The sequence below is a fragment of the Zea mays genome, chromosome 3 (genome assembly GCF_902167145.1).
Source record: "Zea mays cultivar B73 chromosome 3, Zm-B73-REFERENCE-NAM-5.0, whole genome shotgun sequence".
NCBI classification, from domain to species: Eukaryota; Viridiplantae; Streptophyta; class Magnoliopsida; order Poales; family Poaceae; genus Zea; species Zea mays.
The window spans coordinates 158,063,927-158,088,422 of record NC_050098.1 but is presented as its reverse complement, the minus strand read 5'-3'; the positions used below and the strand labels follow the sequence as shown (position 1 = coordinate 158,088,422).

Here is a 24,496-nt window from a genome sequence, read left to right as displayed (position 1 = left end):
CAGTCGTTCGGAGATGGTCCCGACTGAACTGGAGGCCGATATTTTTGCTCTCCCTCATCAAATAAAGAAGTCTCCTAGGTGCACACCACACGCACGTACACTTGCCATGTTATGTGCCGCAAGCAACAAGCAAGTCGTGACGACGGGCCGAACCGAACGACATCTTCCTCCGGCCGGTTTCTTGGCTTGTTTACTCGTCAGCGAATGAAAGAGAAAAAAAAAAGAAAGAAAAAAAAAGAGGGGGCTGGGCGGCTGGCACGAGAGGCGTGGTCCACCTGCCCACCCGGCGCCAACTGGGCGGTCCGGTCGGGGTATATTTGCGGTGGCCGGGGGGCGGTCAGGACCGCGTTGCCGCCTCCTTCCTTCCTTCTCACGAAAAGGCAGGCAAGGGAAAGGCAAAGGACAACCCATCCCCTGCCTCCTCCGTTGCTCTGCTGCTCCCCCTCCTTATCTAATCCTCTGGTTCCTGGACACCGGCCTGCAAGCTCCAGCAGCAGCGGCGCCGGCGACGAAAGGAGGAGGATTGCTACCATCCTATATCATATCATACATATACACAAGGAGGAGGAGAAGGTGTGTAGCGAGGTTGAGGTCCGGAGGATGCCTTCCAGTGCCATGAGTTCCGGGCTGGAGCCGGTGCTCTGCGCGCCTCGGCCGCGCAGGGTCCAGCAGCTGCACCCCTGCAGCGCCGACCTCATCCTTGGCGCACCGCCCTTCCCGCGCAACGCCAACAGCAAGGTACGTACGCGCTCGCTCGTCGCTCCTCCCCCCCAAGCTCTTGTTGTTCGCCGTCGCTTACAAAGCCGTGCTCTTCCTCGCTCTCGTTACAGGCCAGCGGCAGCAGCAGCAGGGAAGGAGGCAGGAAGACGACCAGGCCGGCGGCGGAGGACGAGGACTGCCGCTGGGCGGCGTTCGGCGGGTCGCCGCCGGCGCGCGCGGACAACCCGCTGGTGCACGACCCCCGGTTCCTGCGGAACCAGCGCCACCCGGCGCCGCTGGAGCTCGGGTCGCCGAACCACCGGCGGCCGACCTACAGCAGCGGTGGCGACGGCAGCGGGTTTGCCTCGTCGTCGTTCGCGCCGGCCGTGAGGATCCAGGGCTTCGACGTCGCCGCGTGCCGCGCGTGAGAGCGAGCTCCGGCCGGGCGGGGCTTTGGCTTTTCGATCTATTAAATTAAATTAACAGCAGGTGAGGTCAGGTCAGATCAGATCATAGTAGGGAGGAAGGCGAGGAGGGCGGGAGGGATGGGATGAGATCTCCTCTTCCTCCTCCTCGCGAGGGAGGCGATCCAGTCGTATGAGTGAAGTAAAGAAGAGTACTCCAGTCGTACTATAGGTTGATGTTCGCCGATACCACACCACACAGCAGCCGGTCAAAGGGAGTGAAAACTGATTTTTTGTTTACGGGGTTTTGTCAGCAAGGTTATTAGGTTTTGTGTTTGTGCTGTAGCCTGTAAGATGTAAGCTACTACTAGCACGGGTCTCTTGTTCGTTGCTGCTGCTCTGCTCTGGCCTCTGGGTGCCCCTGTATTGTAGATATAAATCAGCACCCAGTTCGGGCGGTCGGCCAGCGTTCGTTTTTCTTCTAGTTGACGAGGAGGAAGAAGATGTCCGCTCCTCGCCATGTAATGTAACCATGGCTGTACTCCTACATACATGCAATCATGTATAAAGATGAAAACGTGTACATACACAAGATGAAAGTGGCATGCAGTGATGATCTATCAGAAAATGAGAATCCTCGTCGTCCTCCCGTGTTTTGGTTCCAGCAGTTGGATCCCCTCCGTCTTCTGTACTCCGCTGACGGTAGGGTAGAGGCCTTTGAGCCGTCGAGGTGGTGCGATGCGATTAGTAGGCGACTAGGCGGAGGAGTGGTGACCCTTCCCCCGTGCGTCGCCACCGCGGCCATTGACCGACCGCCGCGCCACGACGAGGGGGGGGCCGGGGGAGGAGGATAGAGTAGCGTTGATTGTGGCCTCGGCTTCGACCGGACCGGCGGACGGCGACCGGCCCCCCCGCGTGCGACGCGCACGCAACCACGTCGCGGCAGCACCGCCCGCGTCGCCGTCGGATGGCCCGGCCACGGGCCACGGCAGGGCAGTACGTACGGCCTCTTGTTTTCGCCTCGCGTCTGGAGGGGCCGCGGAGGGAGACCCAGCGAGCGAAGGATCAGATCAGGGATGGGATGGAATCATGGAAGCGTCGCTGTCGGCGGCGAAGGTTCCCATGCCAGGTCCTCGGGCTATGCCGAGGCCGAGGCCGAGGCGGAGGCGGCGAGGCAAAAGGCCAGAGCCCAGAAGGGTTTGACGTGACGCACCGCTTGCCTGTGTCCGCCTCTGTTGTCTCCGCCTGGCGCCTGCTCGTCCCGCCTTCCCCTCCTCTTCCTTGTTCCGGCCGTTTAGGGTTTAGCAATTCTCACCGGTGGACTAAACGAACCGTTCAAGTATTAAAAACAAGGGGCTGGGGTGTCAGGTGTCAGCAGATCCGATCATACGGTCATATCCCGATTAGTTTGACCAGGCCACGCCACGAGCGAGGCCATTGACTATGCTAATACACGATTGAGTTTGTCGATGATGAAGGACGATGATTCCTGCTCCAAAATTTTAAAAAAAACAAGTCGGTGATGATGGATGATGATTCCTGCTCCACATTTTTTTTTAAAAAAGAAACAAAGAGCGAGGAACAGGGAAAAAGGCGGGCACGGGCTTGTGCTCGCGTGCACTCTTGGCCTGGGTGTTTGCCCCACTCCCACTGGTGTGCCGACATCATCGATAGGAACGGCGGATGCATGCACCGCGCGCTCCCTTGTCGCCCTCGGGGCCCCTCAATTTCGTGACGATTTCCTTCCCGTTCTATATTTTATTATTATTTTAAAAAAGGAGCCACAAGAAGGAGGAGGAGGAGCATTCTATTTGGCAGGCGAGAAACGAGGCCATTTCCAAAGGAGATTAAGTGCGGTATGGCTGATAATCGACGCTATCCACTGGACCTAATCCTCTCAGTCTCAGCCGTGACTCCCTCTGCTCATGAGCTCATCTGCTTGCTATCACCTTCTAACGTGCCTGGCACCGCCACGTGGCACGACGAAAGGAGAAGAGCGATTTCACTAGCAGTACCTAATAAAAGCGAAAACGGAATGGAACTGCTTTGTAATGTACCTGCACTACACGGGGGGAGAGAACAAAGCGAGAAATGAGCCCACTCGTAAAAGACAAGGCACACCATTCGGTTCCGGCTTCTAATGCTTCTTCAGTATTTTTATACAGCTATAGCAGTCGACTTTAATCCGAAGTTATACACACATTCCACCGTGTGGTGAATGGTGACACTGAGAGCGACGTCCATAGACAACAAACGCATATCAGACAATCTCTCCAACTATACTTTGCTCTCTCGTCTCGAGGTGAGCTCAGTCATAGTTTACGGTGTCCAAATTCGCAAATAGAAACAAATCATGATGTTTAGAGAAGTAGAAACCACGTCTCGTGCAAAGGAAAAACATCAGAGTCAAAAGAGGAATCGGACCAAAGAGCTGAAACAAATGCTGGAATTGACGCTCCATTTATGTTGGCGTATGAAAACCGACGCCAAAATAATCTGGGGGAAAAAAAGGTGAGGCCCAATAAAACGCCTCAGGGGATGGGCTGCCCACAGGTCTGGCTAAGTTACCAAACCAGCCCGACGTTTATGGTTCTGTTGATCATTCGGTGCATTGGATCTGTACCCCCAATAGCAGACTTAACAGAGAAACAGCTTACCAAACCCAAGTCCTGGAGCCGAAAGCTGCATGTAACAAGTCATCACTAAACCCTTCTTAAAAAAACCCCGTCACTAAATCGTCATTATGTAGTTCTCCTTGAGTTCGTCCAAGTCCAAACACGTCCTTTCTAAGCCCTGATAGGGACACCTGAGAGAGCAACCAGACCTAGAGAAAGTAAATCAGCAGAATTAATCTTACGCGTTTACTACTTCTCAATCCACTGGCCACGCTGCACGTAGTAAAAATAAAAGATTAAAAAACTTTGAAAGTTCAACTCACTTGCGCACACGGTCAATGATCTTATCCCCTTCGGTCATTCAGCTTGCCAATCTTTCCGAGCAATTTTCACACGCTTGGCCGCAGGTGGTAAATATTCCAGAAGGCTAGAAGCCATTATCACGAAGACTTTTCTCTGCACGGATCCTGCGCAATAAAGAATGGTCAAAGTCCGTGGTGCAGGCCTGCAGGACAGCACGAAAGGGAGTTAAAACCACCGAGTGACGAAAGAACACTTCGGCTCCCCCATGTTTTCATTCCAGCAATAGCTGTCCGTAGTATTGAAGTTTCCAAGTCAATATTGTTGGCAGTTTGGCCGTTACACACTGTACTAATATCACGACTGTTTACATAATGGGAATGCAAATTCAAACTTGCATAAATGAATCTCCAACTTCAACAAGTAGGAAAGCAAAGTTCACTGCATAGGGAGGTTGGAAAGATTCCTGGCGGACCAACACATGCAGCCGAGGTGTGTTTCTCCAGCTACTCAAATTCAATCAAACAACAGGTCCTTCATTTGCCTGATGCATGGGTATTTTTGAATTGTCAATATTGCTAAACGTTGTACAAAGTCAGTTGGCTAGATCCTCGTTTCATGCCTGTTCGTCCGAGTCTTCGGGCCTGCGTGCCCAGTTTTCTAGGATCACTTTACCTGTGCTTATCTCTTATAATCTAGCGTGCCTATATATTTTGTAATTCGTAAACTACATATGAATACAGAGAACAGATATTCTCCTCTTCTAGTTCTTGCATGGTACCAGCTAGAAGATCCTGAGATCGCACCTTTTCTCATCATGAGCGATACGCATAGCTCAGTCCACAGCGTCACCACTCACCACCGCCGCTCTTCACAACAGTTCCTCCCCTCTACTTGGCATGCCACCGTTGCCGGCTTTCAGCACTCATTCCTCCCCCGTACTTGGCGACACCACTGCAGCTTCTTCAACCACAGTACTTCCTCTCTCCCAAGCCATTCACAGTGTCAACATCAAGTCGCTGGTGTCGTACACTCTCGACACTCAAGTTCACAACTACGGCAAATGAAGTCAACTGTTCACCATCGTTCTCAGCCGCTTCACACTGGTAAAGGGAATGTGATGGCGACGATGATGGTAGAGATTTAAGGCAAGGCGGATAAAATAAAACAGGGAGGACAATTGAGGAGTATGCTAATGAACTCAAATACTTGTGGGGGTTGAGTTAGATCACTATGCCCCACTTCAAATGGAGACTCCCAATGATGCTCAAGCTGTCCAAAAATGGGCAGAGGACAGGAGTGACCCAGTTCCTCAAAGGATTGAACTATGAATTTGAGAGTAGAAGGGCTGTTTTTTGTCACCAGGATAGTCTTCCTACCTTGGAGGATGCTATTTCAGCCATAGTCCAAGAAGAAATTAGGTTGCGGTGATCGGTAGTAACACTCCTGTTAGATCAGCCTACACCATAGCTGACAATAGGGAATCTTACAATTGTGGAGACAAACGGCATTTGAGTTATAATTGCCGTAGACCAAAGAACTATAATGGTAGACGGATCAGCACCCATGGAAGCCATGTTGGTTATGGTGCTAGTAGAGGAGGTCGAGGCAGGGCTCAAGGAGGCTCTAGGGCTAATATTGTTGTGGCAGAGGAGGGTCCATCTATCATACTGACAGGGGAACAAATCATGCAGTGGGAGCAGTGGCAAGAGAGAAATACTTCTAAGAACTCCACAAGCACCTCCTCACAGGGTCCTATTGCAGCAACTGCCATTCATTTTGGTAACTTTGCCAACTATACCCATGTGCGCAAAGGTATTCAAGCACAGACACTTGCATCATCATATGATCCTCATTTAAATTGGATTATAGATTCAGGTGCGTCTAAACATGTGACATGCTCATTCAATCCTTTTGCATCCTATAACCCATAGACTCATTTAGAAACAATCCAAACTGCTGATGGAACTTCTCAGCCTATTAGAGGTGTAGAGTTAGTTAGATTCACGCCACATCTTACATTACCTTTTGTTCTTCATGTCCCTGCATTTCCTGTTAATCTCCTTTCTGTTGGCTTCATTGTTGACCAATTCAATTGCACAATCTTATTTGATGAGCACTCATGTATCTTTCAGGAGAAGAGGACTGGGAAGAGGATTGAGACTAGAGTCAGACGTAATGGGTTGTGGTACATCAGCCAAGAAGATACAGCTCTGGCAATAGAGGAAGGTGTGAAGATATTTTGTTGCACCATCGCAGACTGGGACACCCATCTTTTGATAGTGTAAGTAAGATGCTATTAAGTAAATTCAATAAGAGAGAATTTGACATGTAGTGTTGTTGGTCTTAGATGTTTGTGAACTCTTCATATTGATACATCCTAATGTGGTGGCAGGACCAAATGCAGATTTATTGAAGAAGATAATAGTTGGCTACGCTTGCAGTTTCATGAGGAAGAACTTCAGTCAACCAGAGAAGATAACATGCATCCCTCATAACAGGATGCTACGAGTGGGAATGACATATGAGATCTAGGGCAATATTAGACTTGGTACAGGAGCAGAGGACCACAATGTGATCAGAGCACCCAGACAGCCAAAAAGTAGGGTTTTTCATTATCAATCATGCCAGGAAAGGCAAACGCAAGGATTGGGGTACTGTCAAATAACCAGCCTACCAGAGTCAACTGAAAAAGTACGGGATCAAATATTCTATGTTTAGATATGGAGAAACTAGGGGAAAGCAACCATTAGCTGAGCCCCTGATACAACCTATCAACTATCTGCTTTTGAAAGTCTGAAACTCATACTGTTCAGCATGTTAAGCTAAATATTGTAGTAGCATATTGGCACAAGGTAAAATGAAGAGGAACTTGTTTTCTTTTTTAATTTCCTTCTAATTTTAAATTATTTGTAACAAACTACATATTAAGCACTGCCCTACAGATTGTAAGTGGTGTCATGTTATATTCTTATGACATCGTTGGTCCTAAAAACAGACGTGGGGCAATTCTCCCTAATAGAAACTTAGAAGGAAAATAGATGCTGACAAAAAAACAGGCATCAACTATTGCCAACGTCGAATCTAGTCTAGAATTGTAAAATTAATAACTGCGACAAGCGAAGAGACCGTACCTTCCCATCCCCCTCTTCGCTTCGGCCATTGAGAAAGGGTGCGTGCGCAGCAGATGGTGTCACAGTGTTCGGGGGCAAATGAGGACGGGTGGCGGAGAGAGAGATGGCTGCGAGTGAGAGGAGCCGACCAGCGATCATCAGAGTGAGCTTCCCATTGCCGGGGACGCACGGCGGCGCGGGGAATTGCAAACCCACGCTCGCGAAATAGAAAAAGGGAAAAGAGCAACCGCGCAGGGGTTCGCGGGCCGCGGGGGGCAACGGCATGGTAGCCTAACGAAGTTCGTTGGTGTGGGCTGGGCTCGGAGCATATCTGCGTACATGCATGGGTTGGAGCCCAATGGAAAGGTCGTTCGTCATTTCCGTCATCAGATAAGAATCATCATAGAGATAGGAGGAGGAACGAAGAGAAAGTACGAAAGCGAGGATGGGTACTTGTCGTCATTACCTTCTCTAAGATAATAAAGTACACTCTAGATGAAATACGTAACCCGACAAACAAGCCTACTTTTCAGTACAGCAAGTGGTAGGATGGATGAAAGCGAGGAGGGCAAACCGTAGCTATGCAGCTGCTTCATATACGAAGAGCCGAACGAAAAACTGGTCAAGGTTCAAAGAAGGACGGCAGGCAGGCCTGCAATGCAACTGGGCACTACAACTACAAAGCAGACCGGATAACGGCCGGATAGCATCATTCATTGGCATTGGCACGTCCAACAAAGGGAACACCCGCGTCAAAACCAGATCTGACCATCTCTGGCGCCGCGCTTCCTGATTTTTACCGACCAAAGTAACGGGATGTTTGGTTTAGGGTTAGTACCTCCGTTTTAGTCTTTTTTAAGCATCTTTAACAATATCTTAAACTGGTGTATTAAATTGAAATATAAGGCTTTACACAGCAAAAACTACTTCAACCATGTCTCATTTTATAAAATTTGGTCAAAAAATTATAGAGTACTATCACAAGTGCCTTAAATATACTACACCATATTGAGTTGCTCTATAATATATATTCGGGGCTTCAAAGCATCTCCAACAACGCGACTTATAAAAATACCCTATAATTTAAAAATTAGTATATTTTATAGAATTTATGACACCGACAAAACATTCTGCTCCAACAGTAAAACCTCATTTCTAGATTATAGGGCAGCCCGCTACAGGTGTAGTATATTTGAGGCACTTAAGAGGGTGCCATATAAATTTTTGACCAAATTTTATGAAATGAGTCACTGTTGGAGTAGTTTTTTCTACGTAGAGCCTCATATTTTAATTTAATGCACCAGCTTGAGGTATTGTTGGAGATGCTCATAGCATAACATTTTGTTGTGCTCTAAATTCAATAAAAATTTACTGATTTTAAAATTATTGTGCATTTTTATAGGTCACGCTGTTGGAGATGCTTAGTCCATAAATTGTCAAATATATGAACTAAAAGAGGAATTATCTTTATTTTAATTCATGTATTCAGTAATCTAAGGATAAAAGGAGATTAAAATGAAGGGACTAAAAATTAGTCCGTAAAAACCAAACTTCCTCTAAATAAAATATCTTTCACCGGAAGGCGTTCCATAATTTCTCCCTTGCGCAGTATAATTTTATTCAAAAGGGAGACTAGAAAGGCTGAGGTGAAAGATGACAACCTGCTCTTTACCATCAGTTCATCACACGGTCACACCATAGACTTGTAGCCCAAAGCTCTGCATTCGCTGCATCTACATGGTCCTCACTGAAAACAACCGTTTGTGTTTTGCAGTCGCGACGGAATCCTAGAAATCAAACTAACAGCGTTAACATTACGGCGTCTTTACATCCACTGGCCATGCCGCACGCAGTATATAGTAAGAAAAAGACTACTTCAGTTTCGATTTATACCACGTTTCGGCGTTTCTAGATATGCACGGAACTTCAAAATTTGTAAACACATCTATATCTAGATACCTACGGAAGCAAGTGAAATACTGCGGCCTTGTTTGGAGGTAAATTATTTTATATTTTCGAGATAATACCATAATGGTGTGAAGAAATAACAATGTATTTTATGTCATAATGTGCTTACTTGAAACGTGTTTTTAAAACCATAGTATTCTAGATACTATGAATTTTAGAGCATTAGAAACTCCACTTCGACCCAAAAAATTTAAAGCATGACTAGCTTTTTGTCTAAATGTCATAATTTATAATATTTCTTAAAACCATAATATTCTTAAAGATAATATATGATACGAGACCAGAGGTGAAACTACGTTGTCTATAGAGGGTGCAAATGCACCTAAAAAATAAAAAAAATCTATAAATTTAGTTAAAATTCCACTATACATTTATATACCTCTGTAAAAAAAAGTTTGTATGCGCCTGCAAGATAAATACATCTCTCAAATTTGCTATAACTTCGCAAGAGGGTGATAGAAACTTGGAGACCTCTTGAACGAACAAAGCCCTCAAGGTTAACCAAACCTAGAAACAACTCGCGCACATGGTCAAAGATCTCTGTCCCTTCAGTTGCTCACGTTGTCGATCGGTCCTTCTAAAGAATCGACACGTTTCACGTTTGGTTAGTACATGTACAACTCTATTAATTTAAGATTTTCTAAGAGATTTTTAATAAGGTAAGTTAAAAAGATTAAAAGATAAACTTTTCACAAGAGGTTGTCTCTTCATAATTCTCTATATATTATTGTTTTACTATACTTATAATTTAGAGGTTATAGGTTGTATTATAAAGTCATTTAATTGTATTTTATACTTAGAAAAATCGATCGGGGTTACACGTGACCTTAAGGCTACAAAGGCCGGGCGGTATATTCCAGAGGCACGTCACGTCGAGAAGATTGAAGAGCGTTATGCCGTTCTCCAAACGCATCCTTCGTCACGAGTAGCAATGGTCAAGTCCATGGAGCATATCAACACGAAAGCGAGTTGAAACTACCAAGTTGCAAAAGAACACTCGGGCTCCGACATTTTCCCAACAGTAGCTGCTCACCGTATCGAAGATTGGAAGTCAATACTGATGGCAGCCACTTTTGGGGCCGTTACACACTGTTCCAAATGTCCCGTGGGGCCGTATGCATGCTTAGTCCATACGTATTGGCGACGGGAAATACACGCTTGCCTCGATCAGCCTCTCCTAGTTAACAAGTAGAGTTCAGAACCCGTGCTAGTCGGTAGACACTCGTGTAGGGCTTCTCCTTCTGTGACCATTATAGTTTCTATTTTAAACTTTTAACAGATATGTCTATATGATTCAAAAACAGTAGTCGTTACTGACTTTTTTTTTAAAAAAAAGGGATCAGGACATCCATTCATGGGCATATGGCTCAATATGGTTCATCATTGTCAAGGAGTATGGGGGAAAACTGGAACTGAAGGGCCAAGTCGCAGATTCGTATGGTGGAAAGTCTAGAGTACAGCGCTACACTTACCAGTGACAGCCACTGCGGATGAAGAAAAGTCACCACGCCCTCCCACCACGCACGTAGCCACCTTCCCGGCTTGTGTAAAGAAAATCACAAGCGTTTCACGGCTGCGGCGTTGAACGAAGACCTCGGCAAGTGAAGCGAACGACAGCAACAGCGTCTGGCCTCCGCCAACATGCATGCACTGAGATAGAATTCCGTTTGTTAGACGAGCATCCAGTCACATCCCAGAATACGTTTATATATACTTGGTCTTTGAAAAAAAGGAAGCAAGTGAAACAGGAATGAGAGCCAACTTAACAAGGGTGCTGTTTGGTTCACGAAATGTAACGTAAAGGGTAATGGTTTACGTTCGATTACGGGCGGTAACAAATTTGAATAGTCCGGTATCAATTTTTAGTATGGTATCTGATTACGGCTGGACTAAAACAAATATGATTTAACGTTATCACTTACCCATTACGTTACAAACATTTGAACCAAACGGCACCAAGATTCATTTGATCATATATACAATTATTACATCTAAGCACTAGAGTGGAGCACGTCTCGCGGGAGTGCATGCCGTAGCGCGCGTGCGCACAGGGCGGACGACGGGATCTCAGGCGGACGTTGAGGAGCGGCTGATGTTGGAGCCGTCAACACTCAACAAAAAGCACACGTTCATACCCTAGCTAGCATCACGAGAGAAACTGCCTATAAAATCCAAGCTATGTGAAACAGAAACAAGAGGTCGATCGGCCAGAGCAACTGAGCGTGAGAGACCCCCCATACCTTCTAGTCTAGCATGGCTGAACCTCACCACACAAGCAGCAACGGAGCTGCTCACGGTGATGCTGATGATGCGTCGGAGAAAATGCCGCCCAAGAGGCTACAGAGATATGATTCACTGCACATGGAGGCTGGAATGTTCCCTGCTGGTGGATCGACGCATGCAGCCAAGGTATATGTTAGTTCTCCGACTACTCTTATCCAATCAGATAATGATCCTCCTTTTGCCTTAGAGCCGTGTGTAACTGCACAGTAAAATTTTGAATCCTCATCAATTTATTTCAACAAAAGTTCAAAACTAATTAAATATATAATTCTCATACAAACGTACCGTGTTGCACGAAAGATTCTCGACCCTTGAACTCCAGGGTCCATGAAACCCCTGTTGCCTTCTTAGAACAAAGTCTAATGGGAGTATCCATATGTGGTTGAGTTTTTTTTTCTTCTTGTATGTGTTCTTTTTTTCATCTCGTAAAGTGTTTCTATGGTTCTGCTGAAATCTTAAGTAACTGCTGCACTGTCGTGTTCGTCCTTGCCTTACTGAAGAGACTAAGCATATCAGCTAGCTGCTTCATCATCTAAGGGTTGTGTGCCTAAAAGCATATTGTCTGCTTTCTTTCTTGCTTTCTTTTCGAGGCAAATGTAATCTGATTCAGAGTATGCACTTTGGTAATGAAGGTTGGCTGGGCGACCACACTGCACCTAGCATTCCAGAGCATAGGTGTGGTCTACGGAGACATGGGGACTTCTCCGCTCTATGTTTTCTCCAGCACCTTCACAAACGGGATCAACAACACAGATGACCTCCTCGGAGTCATGTCTCTCATTATCTACACTGTGATTCTCCTTCCGTTGATAAAATATTGTTTTATTGTCCTGCGAGCTAATGATAACGGTGATGGTAAGTAAGTATTGTTACATACATCTTCTCATCACAACTTCGACTCTTCTAGTATGGCTATATAACAAGTGTTTTTAAGAACTAGACATGGGATGAAGGTTGAAACAAGATGTTGTAAAGAATGTCAGAAATATATACAAATGAAAGTCGTTCACAACATTGGTTTAGACTGTCCCAACAGAATATAATAAATAAAAGATGTGTAAGTGTGTATAGATACTGTAGTATCTTTAAGAATATAGGTAAAAACATTAGGCTACGTCCGTGAGAATCGAACACCTAATTTGCTAAATTAAAATAAAAAGAAGCATCACAGGAAAACATTATTCGTTTTATGAGAGAAGCTAACATGTATTATCAATCTATAATATTGCAGGAGGAACGTTTGCACTTTATTCATTGATATCACGGTATGCTAGGGTTAGCTTGATACCTAATCAGCAGGCTGAAGATGCGATGGTATCTCACTACAAGTTAGAGTCTCCCACATATCCCATGAAGAGGGCTCATTGGATCAAGAAGAAGATGGAAAGCAGTCCAAAATTTAAGGTCTTGCTTTTTCTAGTGACAGTCCTGGCAACATCCATGGTGATTGGTGATGGTGTACTAACTCCATCTATGTCAGGTGAGTTCAGTCTCCTTCCTCATCTCTTGTAAAAAATGTTGTATACAGGGTATAGTTAAAATACACATGGATTATTAAAATAAATAAGGCAGTGTATCACTTTTATGCACTCTTTTGATGCACATGCTAAAAATCTACTCTCAGTTCAAATATGAAAGACGTAAAGATAAAAGTGCCACTTGCAATAATTAAGAGAGAGCTATTATCCTGCCATGCGATGCATATCCTCTGGCCACTAGAATATACCTACAAGATTGATTTTTTAAAATGGAAACTCATAGGTATTCTTTTGCAGTACTTAGCGCTGTCGGGGGGATCCAACAAAGAGCAACGAACCTGACTCAAGGTACAACAGGCTATGCATTGAAATTTTGAAATATATATTCAACAGGAGTTACAACAGTTTAAATAACTTTACTGTTTAGGTTGGGAACTTAATCTGACCTTCTTAATCGATCAACAGGACAAATTGTTGGCATCTCAATAGCCATTTTGATCGTCCTCTTTCTTGTTCAGTGCTTTGGCACAGACAAAGTTGGTTACACATTTGCACCTATAATCTTGGCATGGTTCCTCCTGATTGCGGGTATTGGAGTTTATAATTTGATCAAACATGATGTTAGTGTCCTGAAAGCATTCAATCCAAAATATATCGTGGACTATTTCAAAAGGAATGGAAAGCAGGGCTGGATTTCTCTTGGAGGAGTTATTTTATGCATCACAGGTACTTTTGATGGCAGAATTCTTCAATATAACAATTACCCTGATCCCTAAGAGATCAACTTAACATTTTGGCAGAAAAATTGGTCTTACATAATGGCACCGATAGATAATTTTAACCACAAGTCATGTAATGTGCATTGCATTTTTTGTAAAACAGGAACTGAGGCAATGTTTGCGGACCTTGGTCACTTCAATGTGAGAGCTATTCAGGTAATCGAGCACTTCTATTTCCCGGCTTTACATTTTTCTGAATGCATGCACACACAAACTACTAACCCCATTGATTATCACAAGCTGTGATTATGGAGAAACACCTTTTTAGTGTGTTAAGAACATAGTCCTAAACTGTGTAAAACTATTTTCATGTTCTAAAGAAATAGTCTGAATGTTGAACTTCAAAATTGCTTTATGTGTCGAATCAGTTAGATATTCATGGTAAAGTTTTATTACACTACAGATTGGCTTTTCAGTAGTTCTTTTCCCTTCGGTACTGCTGGCATACATTGGACAAGCTGCATATCTTCGTGTCTACCCAGAAAATGTTGCAAATACATTCTACAAATCAATTCCAGGTAAGGACATATAAGAATCAACTAAGAAAAGACATTAGGTTTGGACGATCAAATTCTATGAACTTATGAACTTTGTTACCAGGTCCATTGTACTGGCCAACATTTGTGGTGGCTGTAGCTGCTGCTATAATTGCAAGCCAAGCTATGATATCTGGTGCCTTTGCAATTATTGCTCAGTCCCAAGTTCTAGGTTGCTTTCCACGAGTTCGTGTCACCCACACATCAACGAAGTTTGAAGGACAGGTCTACATCCCAGAGATCAACTATGTCTTGATGGTTTTGTGTGTAGCTGTTACAGCTATTTTCCAAACTACAGAAAAGATTGGCAATGCATATGGTAAATTCTCAATTCTAGAAACAAGCATCCCTCCCATCCCAGGATATAATTAAACTAAAAAAATGCAGTATCTGAATATTCAATTTTTACAGAAATTATAAAATACTGCATTTCTAATTATTTGTTGGCAGTCATCTGCTTGTTGCAGTTTTCTCTAAGTTTTCCAAATCTGTATCAATTACTTGAAGCAATGTGTAACAGGCAGTCAGCTAATAGGCTCTCAGCTTTAATAGGTTCATTTGTCCCAGCTATACTTCAGTAATAATAATAAATATAACATGCACTGAACTTGCACTCAGCTTTGATAGGTGCCCCCTTATACCTGACTAGATTGTAAACAAGTTATGAGCACTCATGTTTATTGCTATTTAAACAGCGAAAGCAGAACACATGAAATCACCCTAGCAAACATTAAGATGTGGTTCTGTGTGAACGAAGACAATTTTATCAAATCCCAAATATTAGTGTATTTTTCAATTGCATGGTGATCTGTCAGCTTTTTCTAAAAGTACAGGCATGATCCCATAGAAACCATATAAGAGTGATCCATATCCTGAAATGGATCATCTTTATGTTATATGATATGATCAAATACTCACACCACGATTTTACTGTGCAGGTATTGCTGTTGTCTTTGTGATGTTTATAACAACACTTCTAGTCACTTTAGTAATGGTTATGATATGGAAGACAAGCCTGCTGTGGATTGCACTCTTTCTAGTAATAATTGGTGGAGCAGAGCTCGTATACTTATCTTCCGCATTCTACAAGTTCACTCAAGGTGGCTACTTGCCATTAGCTTTTGCAGGAATTTTGATGTTTATAATGGCCACATGGCATTATGTCCATGTTCATCGATACAACTATGAGCTCCAGAACAAAGTATCAAGTAACTATGTGGCAGAATTGTCCGCAAGGAGAAATCTGGCCAGGTTGCCAGGAATAGGCTTTTTGTACTCTGAGCTTGTACAAGGCATCCCACCCATACTTCCTCACTTGATAGAAAGGGTACCTTCCATCCATTCAGTTCTCGTGATTATCTCAATAAAGTACTTACCGATCAGCAAAATAGAAACAAGCGAGAGGTTCCTCTTCCGGTATGTGGAGCCAAGAGATTACAGGCTATTCCGATGTGTGGTGCGCTATGGATACAATGATAAAGTGGAAGACCCAAGAGAATTTGAGGGCTTAGTTATTGAACATCTGAAACAATTTATCCATCAAGAATCATTTTACAGCCAAGGAGATAATTCAACAGAAGAAGTAGAAGATGCAAATGAGCCTTCCGTCAGAGTTCAAGGGGCAACATTGTCCGATAGTTCTTCAGATAGAAGCACTGCTGCTCCATCAAATGGATGCATCTATGAGATCCAAACAATACAAAGAGAGATGGAGGATGGTGTTGTCCATATGCTAGGAGAAGCTAATGTGGTGGCAGAACCAAATGCAGATTTCTTCAAGAAGATAATAGTTGACTACGCTTACAATTTCATGAGGAAGAACTTCAGACAACCAGAGAAGATAACATGTGTCCCTCATAACAGACTGCTCCGGGTTGGAATGACATATGAGATCTAGGGCGATGCTGAACTTTGTGGAGCACAGCAATTTAATCAAAGCAGGCAGGTGGTTAGCTACTTGACAATGGAGTCGGTCTTCTCAGTATCAAGTCAGGAAATGGAAGGGTTCTGTTCAAAGAGGTGGAGAAATTAACTAGAGTACATCTAATGGGTCCTTCCTTATGTCATAAACCTGTTAGAAATATTTCGTTTTAACTTACTCATGCCAAACTAGGTACGAAATACTCTGTATTGTTCTAATGACATTAAACGGTGTTATACTGTTACTTATTTTCCCTCCCAAATAATTCATGGGTGAAGATCCTCACCTAGAAAATTTGTATTACACAATCGTAACGTCCAAGTAAATAGCTAAGATTGGCATACCGAGGGTAGAATGCATGAGGGGAACTTCATAGCAAGCAAGACAAATATGATGCTATATTGTGGTTACTTCAGAGCAAGCAAAACAAACAAGGTAAAATAGGGCAGTCTGCTTGCGCGTTTGAGATATTGTACTATTGACACAGATAAAAACACCCATAGCGAAGGCAGGCAAGCATTAGCACGTTGGTAAAACAGAGCGTCGAGGCCGGGCATTTCGTCAAACAGAACAAGGGGAGCAAAAGAGAGAAGCTAAAAACGACGGGTTCCGAAGTGAACAACGGCATCGTACCTTGGCATCGTACCTTGGCATCCCAGCCCTGGACGGAGGATCCACTTGCTCGAGCGATCCGTAGCTGCCTCGACTCATCCCTGCGGTCCAGCAGAGCGAGTGCCTAACGGATCATGCTGGAGTGCTGGGACTGGAAGCAGAGGAGAAAAGAAGAACCGGGGTCAAAAAAAAATGACGGTGGTTGCAAAAAGGTGAGTAGGTGACCACGATCATCCGAGGAACGCTCGCGAAAATGCAACTGCGCAGCAGCAGCCCAAACCGGAACGTGGATACTGAGAGTTTAGGGCCTGTTTGGGAATGCAATTTTAAAATATTGTAGTTTTAAGGTACCATAGTTTATAATTGTACATAACATAAATACTACGGTATTAGTTTACCACAGTAAAACTACATTATTGCTCAAAACTGAGATATGTTTGTTTCTATTGGAAAAACAAAGTATATGTAGAGATAAGAGAAGAAAACTGAGGTCCTGAGCGGAGTTTCGAAAACTCCAAAAATACCACAGTTTTAGGTAAACCATGGTATTTAAAATTGAGTTTTGACTATACAAACCAAACATCTTTTGAGCTCCTTGTTTCAAAACTGCAAAAATACTACAATTCCAAACAGGGCCTTAGTCATCCGAATAATACAGTTTCACAAGTTTATAAATATAGATGTGTATTTTGAGAGTTTAGGCTATCCGCAGCGGTTTCCCCTAAATTTTTTCCCCTATATCACTTTTTTGGGTCACATCATCAACATTGCACCCCCTATTTTTTCATCTCCCGCAGCGGTTCCCCCTAAATACTCCCTTTATATCCCACTAAAACTATAAAATATCATTTTCTATACATACTTTTCATCTACTATAAATTTTTCATCTACTAACAATTGGAAGTGGGCCCACATGAACAGTATTTGGAGGACAGCCAAACGCACACCAGATCGAGGGGGAGAGAGAAGCGGACCTCCGCATAGGGCGCCTGGCAAGGGAGGCGCTGTGGCCATGGCGTGCGACATGTAGCCGCCATACATGCTACAGGGCAAGGGGAGGGGGCGTCGCGCAGCAGGCGCTGCGGACAGCCTTAGGGAGATGATATAATGCTATAAATTTACAGATCAGTAACATATTTTACTCTTTATCACACGACATGTGCCCAGGTGAGGTGCACATAGAGTTGATAATAGGCTATAGATCGAATCGATTCCTACTTATTTTTTACTAAAATTAATTAAAAACCCTAGAAAAAACATTTAGATCGTGATTAATTACACAACTGTAGATTGATGTATGAACTTGAAATCTGGTCCATTTGAATACAAGAACTTAGTGTTTATCGCAGAGACGCCTAGATGATGGAAAACTTGGTAAAGGCTGGTACATATCTGTTGACGCCTTTTTCGGGCGCCAATCACTCAACACAAACCGTGGCGGTGCTCTCTTCACAGGGGCGGACGGTCCGCAGCCAGAGATCAGACGGTCCGCGGCCTGGCGCAGGGCTAGGGTTTCCTGCCTGACGGTCGGACGGTCCGCGCCCTGGGGCCGGATGGTCTGTGCGTGCGCAGGGGCGGCGGAAATCGCCAACGGCGCCTGGATCTCGCTCCCGGGAGGGACCCCGTCGGGGAGGAGAGATCCTAGGAGATGTCTAGACTCGGCAGGCTGACCTAGACTCATCTAATCGATGTAGTGTCGAAGAGAAGCGAAAAATTTAGGGATTGAAAGACTAACCTAGAACTAGACTAGAACTAAACTAAAGCTACTCCTAATGAATGAGGTAAAAACGAGAAATAGACTTGATTTGATCGATTGTTGGGGGTTCAATCGGCTGTAGCCCTTCATCTATATAAAGGGGAGGTTTGGATCTGCTTCAAACTGTTTCCTGAGTTAATCCCGCGGTTCTAGGTAACAAATCCCACGAGAAACTAGGAACCCTAACTGACTCTGCGCACACGCGGACCGTCCGCGCCATCACCGCAGACTGTCCGGCCTCAGGGCCGGACCGTCCTCTAGGCCTTTTTTGGTGTCCAACATATGTCCCCCTGCCTTTTGGTGAAGGTTGACGAACCAAAAGCATATGGACTAAACCTGATGTAAGTCACCGGCTTTTCAATATGGAGATCATTCAATAAAGCACCAATGTATAAAGGCCGTTTTGGATTGTATCTTTCTCGGCCATGATCATTTGATCAATGGATCAAAATGAATAGAATAGAGGTGCCCATAGCCTGGATAGACAAAGGGACTATAAATGTACCATGGATTCATCGTCGTGCCATTCCACATTTGAGTAGGACAATATATTGACGATGAATAAACGGGTAGAAAGTACCATGGTCTCATAGGATGAACAGGCGATGCTTGTCGCGTCGCCTTTTGGGCCGTTTTGTTCGGCCGTTTCATTTTAGTAGGTGACCGGGGTTTCTTCATTGACCGATCACGTGGAACAGTCTTTTTGCTATCATTTTTTGGAGAGCAATTGATCAAAAGTAGAGTCGGCTTTGATCAGCCGACTATATGTGCTTTGCCCTTGCATCTCTTTCCTTGCTTCGTGTAGAGGCTGACGCCTTCGGTCATAGGTGGACTGTCCGGTTGGGTTAGCCAGACCGTTTTCTGAGCACCGGACCATCCGCACGTATGTGCCAGACCATCTGCGATGTTCGGGCTAGGCTGATATGTTTGGTTCATTAATTGTGCCTGCGCCCCGGCGCCTTTGGACTTTTTAGCCTTCTCGTCCGAAGCCTTTCGAGCAATCTTCTTTTGTGATATAATTGACATGCGAGGATCGCCAATGACGATGCCCTTGCCTTTGCCTTTATCGGCTATTTCGGGCCAAACCAAGACCTTTTTGCATGTGAGTTCTATTGTATTAACAGGAAAAGGTTGTGTGTCTACTTGCATCTCCTGAAAAGCCAATCGGCCCTCATTGGTGGCATGAGAAAAAGAATTATGCCACTTACAATAAGCACGCCTTTTTAATTCATCAGGAGGAGGAATAGTATGAGTTAATTTAATGTTACCCTTTTTTAGTAACTCATTAAATATTTTATCGCATTTGGCCACATTAAAAGTAAACTTAACTTCTTCTTGTCAATTCTTTCGAATCGACTGTAAAGCAGAACATGCTGAAGGTTTAGCCTGTCCTGGCCAAACCAGTTCGGCGGTGTATACACCTGTGGATTCATTGTCTGAATTATCGTATCCCACTAGATGCATCTTATGGCTAGCCGATTTTGATGTTTCCTTACTTCGGCTTTCACATGTCATAGCTCGCTGGTGCAAGTGCACTAGCGAAAAGAATTGGGTGCCATCTAATTTTTCTTTTAAGTAGGGTCGCAACCTATTGAAAGCTAGCCATGTTAGTTGTTTTTCTGCGACATGGATCTGAAAGCATCGGTTTCTAGTGCCCTGGAACCTCCGGATATAGTCATTAACCGATTCTTCAGGCCCCTGTCGGACTGAAGCTAAGTCAGCCAATTCTAATTCATGTTCTCCTGAGAAGAAGTGTTCATGAAATTTCCGCTCTAATTCTTCCCAAGAGTTAATAGAGTTTGGTGGCAAAGCTGCGTACCATGCTGAAAGGGAAATGTGCCCTTGGGCCATTTCTAAGTGTTTTGGTGATTTAGTATCCAACACAAGTGCCTAAGTGTCAAATGGTGGACAAAGTACAAATCAAGTATAAAGGTATGTTTCTCAGACTTAGTACATTGTTTTAAGGACTAATGTATTGTGTCTAAGTGCTGGAAACAGGAGAAAGCAAATTGGAGAGAGATAGCTCTGTTTCAGCCAAAGCCAGCTCTGTCTGGGTGCACCGGACTGTCCGGTGGTGCACCGGACAGTGCTGGCTTTGGCTGAAACAGAGCTATCTCTCTCCAATTTGCTTTCTCCTGTTTCCAGCACTTAGACACAATACATTACAGGCGAACTAGTTGCTCTCGGGAAGTAATTAACGGTGTACGACTAAAATTCACTGGACTGTCCGGTGTGCACCGGACTGTCCGGTGAGCCAACGGTCGGCCGGGCCAACGGTTGGCCGCGCGATCTGCGCGGGACACGTGGCCGAGCCAACGGCTAGAAGGGGGCACCGGACTGTCCGATGTGCACCGGACAGTGTCCGGTGCGCCAACGGCTCCAAAGCTGCCAACGGTCGGCTTCGCCAAATAAGGAAGGGAATCCGCACCGGACAGTGTCCGGTGGTGCACCGGACTGTCCGGTGCGCCAGGCGACAGAAGGCAAGAATTGCCTTCCTGGATTGCTCTCAACGGCTCCTAGCTGCCTTGGGGCTATAAAAGGGACCCCTATGCGCATGGAGGAGAACACCAAGCATTCCTTGAGCATTGTTGATCACTCACACTCCATTCTTGCGCACTTGTTCGACATTCTAGTGATTTGAGCTCCGTTCTAGTGTGCTAGTCTTTTGAGCTTAAGTCTGGGTCTTGTGTGTGCGTATTTGCTCTGATCTTTGTGTCTTGTGTGAATTGCTAATCCCTCCCTTACTCCGTGCTTCTTTGTGAACATCTTTGTAAGGGCGAGAGACTCCAAGCTGTGGAGATTCCTCGCGAACGGGATATAGAAAAGAAAAGCAAACACCATGGTATTCAAGTGGGTCTTTGGACCGCTTGAGAGGGGTTGATTGCAACCCTCGTCCGTTGGGACGCCACAACGTGGAAGTAGGCAAGTGTTGTACTTGGCCGAACCACGGGATAAACCACTGCGTCTACCTGTGTTGATTCTCTTGTGGTTATTGTGTTTCGCTAAGACTCTTCTCTAGCCACTTGGCAATACTTTGCTAACGTTTAACCAAGTTTTTGTGGCATTAAGTTCAAGTTTCACAGGATCACCTATTCACCCCCCTCTAGGTGCTCTCAATTGGTATCAGAGCCGTTCTCTTCAAGAAAGGGACTAACCGCCCGAAGAGATGGAACCTAAGGGGAAGGGAATCGTGATCAATGATAAGGAGAAGGAGTCCTTCGTCAACGAGCCAAAGGATGACAAGCCTACCGACTCAGGCTCAGGCCACAAACGAAAGGATGGGAAGAAGAAAAAGACAAGGCGCATCAAGGAGATCGCCTACTACGATGACAGCGACGAGTCCACTTCTTCCCAAAAGGACAACGACGACAACGACTACGAGAGAAGGAAACCGGTTAATTCGAACTTTTCTTTTGACTACTCTCGTATTCCGCAAAGTACAAATGCTCATTTTCTCTCCATTCCACTTGGCAAACCTCCTCACTTTGATGGAGAGGACTACGGATTTTGGAGCCACAAAATGCGTAGTCACCTATTCTCTCTCCATCCGAGCATATGGGAGATTGTGGAAAGTGGAATGAAATTTGATAGCTCGGATAGTCCTATGTTTATCAATGAACAGATTCATAGAAATGCACAAGCTACTACTGTGTTGTTAGCCTCTTTGTGCAGGGACGAGTATCATAAGGTGAGCGGCTTGGACAATGCCAAGCAGATCTGGGACACCCTCAGGATCTCACATGAGGGGAACGACGTCGCCTTACTCACCAAAATGGAGTTGGTGGAGGGCGAGCTTGGAAGATTCGCAATGATCAGGGGAGAGGAGCCAACCCAAACATACAACCGGCTCAAGACCCTCATCAACAAGATAAGGAGCTACGGAAGCACACGATGGACGAACCACGACATCGTTCGTCTAATGCTAAGGTCCTTTAATGTACTTGATCCACATTTGGTGAACAATATCCGTGAAAATCCTAGGTACACCAAGATGTCGCCTGAAGAAGTTCTTGGGAAATTTGTAAGCGGGCGAATGATGATCAAGGAGGCGAGATATGTCGACGACGCGTTGAACGGTCCAATCCATGAGCCTCAACCCATTGCTCTCAAGGCAACAAGGAGCAAGGAGACGCTACCTAGCAAGGTGGCGCAAGTTGAGGCGGTCGGGCTCAATGATGAAGAGATGGCCCTCATCATCAAGCGCTTCAAGACGGCGCTAAAGGGTCGCAAGGGGCAGCCAAGCAAGACCAAGACAAAGGGGAAGCGCTCATGCTTCAAATGTGGTAAGGTTGGTCATTTTATTGCTAACTGTCCCGACAATGATAGTGACCAGGAACAAGGGAACAAGAGGGAGAAGAAGAAGAACTATAAGAAGGCAAAAGGCGAGGCACATCTTGGCAAGGAGTGGGACTCGGATTGTTCGTCATCCGACTCCGACAACGAAGGACTCGCCGCCACTGCCTTCAACAAGTCATCCCTCTTCCCCAACGAGCATCACACTTGCCTCATGGCAAGGGAAAAGAAAGTAAGCGCTCGTAACACTAGTACTTATGCTTCTTCAAGTGAGGATGAGTCTAGTGATGATGATGAAATAGATTATTCATGTTTATTCAAGGGTCTAGATAGAACCAAAGTGGATAAAATAAATGAATTGATTGATGCTTTGAATGATAAGAATAGATTGCTAGAAAAGCAAGAGGATCTCTTATATGATGAACATGATAAGTTTGTAGAAGCTCAAAAATCCCTTGCTTTAGAAATAAAGAGGAATGAAATGCTTTCTTGTGAATTGTCTACATGCCACGACTCTATTTCTAGTTTAAAAAGCATAAACGATGACTTGAATGCTAAGTTAGAAATAGCTAATAAATCAACATCTTGTGTAGAACATGTTGTGGTTTGCTCTAGGTGTAAAGATTTTAATGCTGATGCTTGTAATGAACACCTAGTTTCAATTTCTAAATTAAATGATGAAGTGGCTAGTATTAATACCCAACTTAAGACTAGCAAAAGCGAATTTGATAAGTTAAAATTTGCAAGGGATGCCTACACGATTGGTAGACACCCCTCAATTAAGGATGGACTTGGTTTCAAGAGGGAAGCCAAGGACTTAACAAGCTATAAGGCTCTCATTTCCGCCAAGGAGAAAGGGAAGGCTCCTATGGCTAGTAGTGCAAAAAGGAACCATGCTTTTATGTACCATGATAGGAGACAGTCTTATAGGAGTTGTAATGCTAATGATACTTTTGACTCTCATGCCATGTTTGCTTCTAGTTCTTCCTATATGCATGGTAGAGATATGTCTAGGAGAAATGTTGTTCATATGCCTAGGAGAAATGTTGTTAATGTTCCTAGGAAAGTTAATGAATCTTCTACAATATATCATGCTTTAAATGCTTCCTTTGCTATTTGTAGAAAGGATAGGAAGATAGTTGCTAGAAAATTAGGGGCAAAATGCAAGGGAGACAAAACTTGCATTTGGGTCCCTAAGACAATTGTGACTAACCTTGTAGGACCCAACAAGAGTTGGGTACCTAAGACCCAAGCCTAAATTTGCCTTGCAGGTTTATGCATCCGGGGGTTCAAGCTGGATTATCGACAGCGGATGCACAAACCATATGACGGGGGAGAAGAAGATGTTCACCTCCTACGTCAAAAACAAGGATTCCCAAGATTCAATAATATTCGGTGATGGGAATCTTGGCAAGGTAAAAGGGTTAGGTAAAATTGCTATTTCATCCGAGCACTCTATATCTAATGTGTTTTTAGTTGAGTCTCTTGGATATACTTTGTTATCTGTTAGTCAATTATGCAATATGGGATATAATTGTCTATTCACAAATGTAGATGTGTCTGTCGTTAGAAGAAGTGATGGTTCACTAGCTTTTAAGGGTGTATTAGACGGCAAACTTTACTTAGTTGATTTTGCAAAAGAGGAGGTCGGTCTAGATGCATGCTTAATTGCTAAGACTAGCATGGGCTGGCTGTGGCATCGCCGCTTAGCACATGTGGGGATGAAGAACCTTCACAAG

At 44.6% G+C, this 24,496-nt stretch overlaps 4 protein-coding genes across 10 annotated transcripts; 3 read left to right on the top strand and 1 right to left on the bottom strand.

Annotated features, from left to right (window-relative positions):
- Positions 1-347: 347 nt before the first annotated feature.
- LOC100303905 (uncharacterized) lies at positions 348-1,721 on the top strand. The gene is made up of 2 exons (NM_001165488.2): positions 348-738; positions 831-1,721. Exons 1-2 carry the CDS (start codon positions 601-603, stop codon positions 1,125-1,127), a joined length of 435 nt encoding a protein of 144 aa, NP_001158960.1. The 5' UTR covers positions 348-600; the 3' UTR covers positions 1,128-1,721.
- Positions 1,722-3,535: 1,814 nt separating this feature from the next.
- On the bottom strand, positions 3,536-17,061 carry LOC103650810 (uncharacterized). Of its 6 annotated transcripts, XR_004857228.1 has the most exons (8): positions 13,307-13,396; positions 12,671-12,887; positions 11,668-12,219; positions 11,340-11,581; positions 10,572-10,749; positions 8,793-8,918; positions 4,042-4,185; positions 3,536-3,927 (listed from the first exon to the last, which is right to left on the bottom strand). XR_004857228.1 is itself a non-coding variant. In XM_008676379.4 (4 exons), exons 1-3 carry the CDS (start codon positions 16,805-16,807, stop codon positions 4,076-4,078), a joined length of 366 nt encoding a protein of 121 aa, XP_008674601.1. In that variant the 5' UTR covers positions 16,808-17,061; the 3' UTR covers positions 3,536-3,927; positions 4,042-4,075. The 6 variants fall into 6 exon arrangements, 1 of the variants encoding a protein (XP_008674601.1); XR_002750301.2 differs by lacking the exons at positions 12,671-12,887; positions 13,307-13,396 and adding an exon at positions 16,730-17,056; XR_004857229.1 differs by lacking the exon at positions 12,671-12,887 and having other exon boundaries at positions 13,307-13,407.
- Positions 4,217-6,906, top strand: LOC103650809 (uncharacterized). Of its 2 annotated transcripts, none has more exons than XM_020550378.1 (3): positions 4,217-4,510; positions 6,154-6,302; positions 6,426-6,906. In XM_020550378.1, exons 1-3 carry the CDS (start codon positions 4,421-4,423, stop codon positions 6,514-6,516), a joined length of 330 nt encoding a protein of 109 aa, XP_020405967.1. In that variant the 5' UTR covers positions 4,217-4,420; the 3' UTR covers positions 6,517-6,906. The 2 variants fall into 2 exon arrangements, with proteins under 2 accessions (XP_020405967.1, XP_008674597.1); XM_008676375.2 differs by having other exon boundaries at positions 4,218-4,510; positions 6,414-6,906.
- LOC100384472 (uncharacterized) lies at positions 11,340-16,072 on the top strand. The gene is made up of 9 exons (NM_001322107.1): positions 11,340-11,508; positions 12,015-12,237; positions 12,614-12,862; positions 13,158-13,208; positions 13,326-13,586; positions 13,743-13,795; positions 14,043-14,157; positions 14,240-14,494; positions 15,114-16,072. Exons 1-9 carry the CDS (start codon positions 11,353-11,355, stop codon positions 16,070-16,072), a joined length of 2,322 nt encoding a protein of 773 aa, NP_001309036.1. The 5' UTR covers positions 11,340-11,352.
- Positions 17,062-24,496: the final 7,435 nt, after the last annotated feature.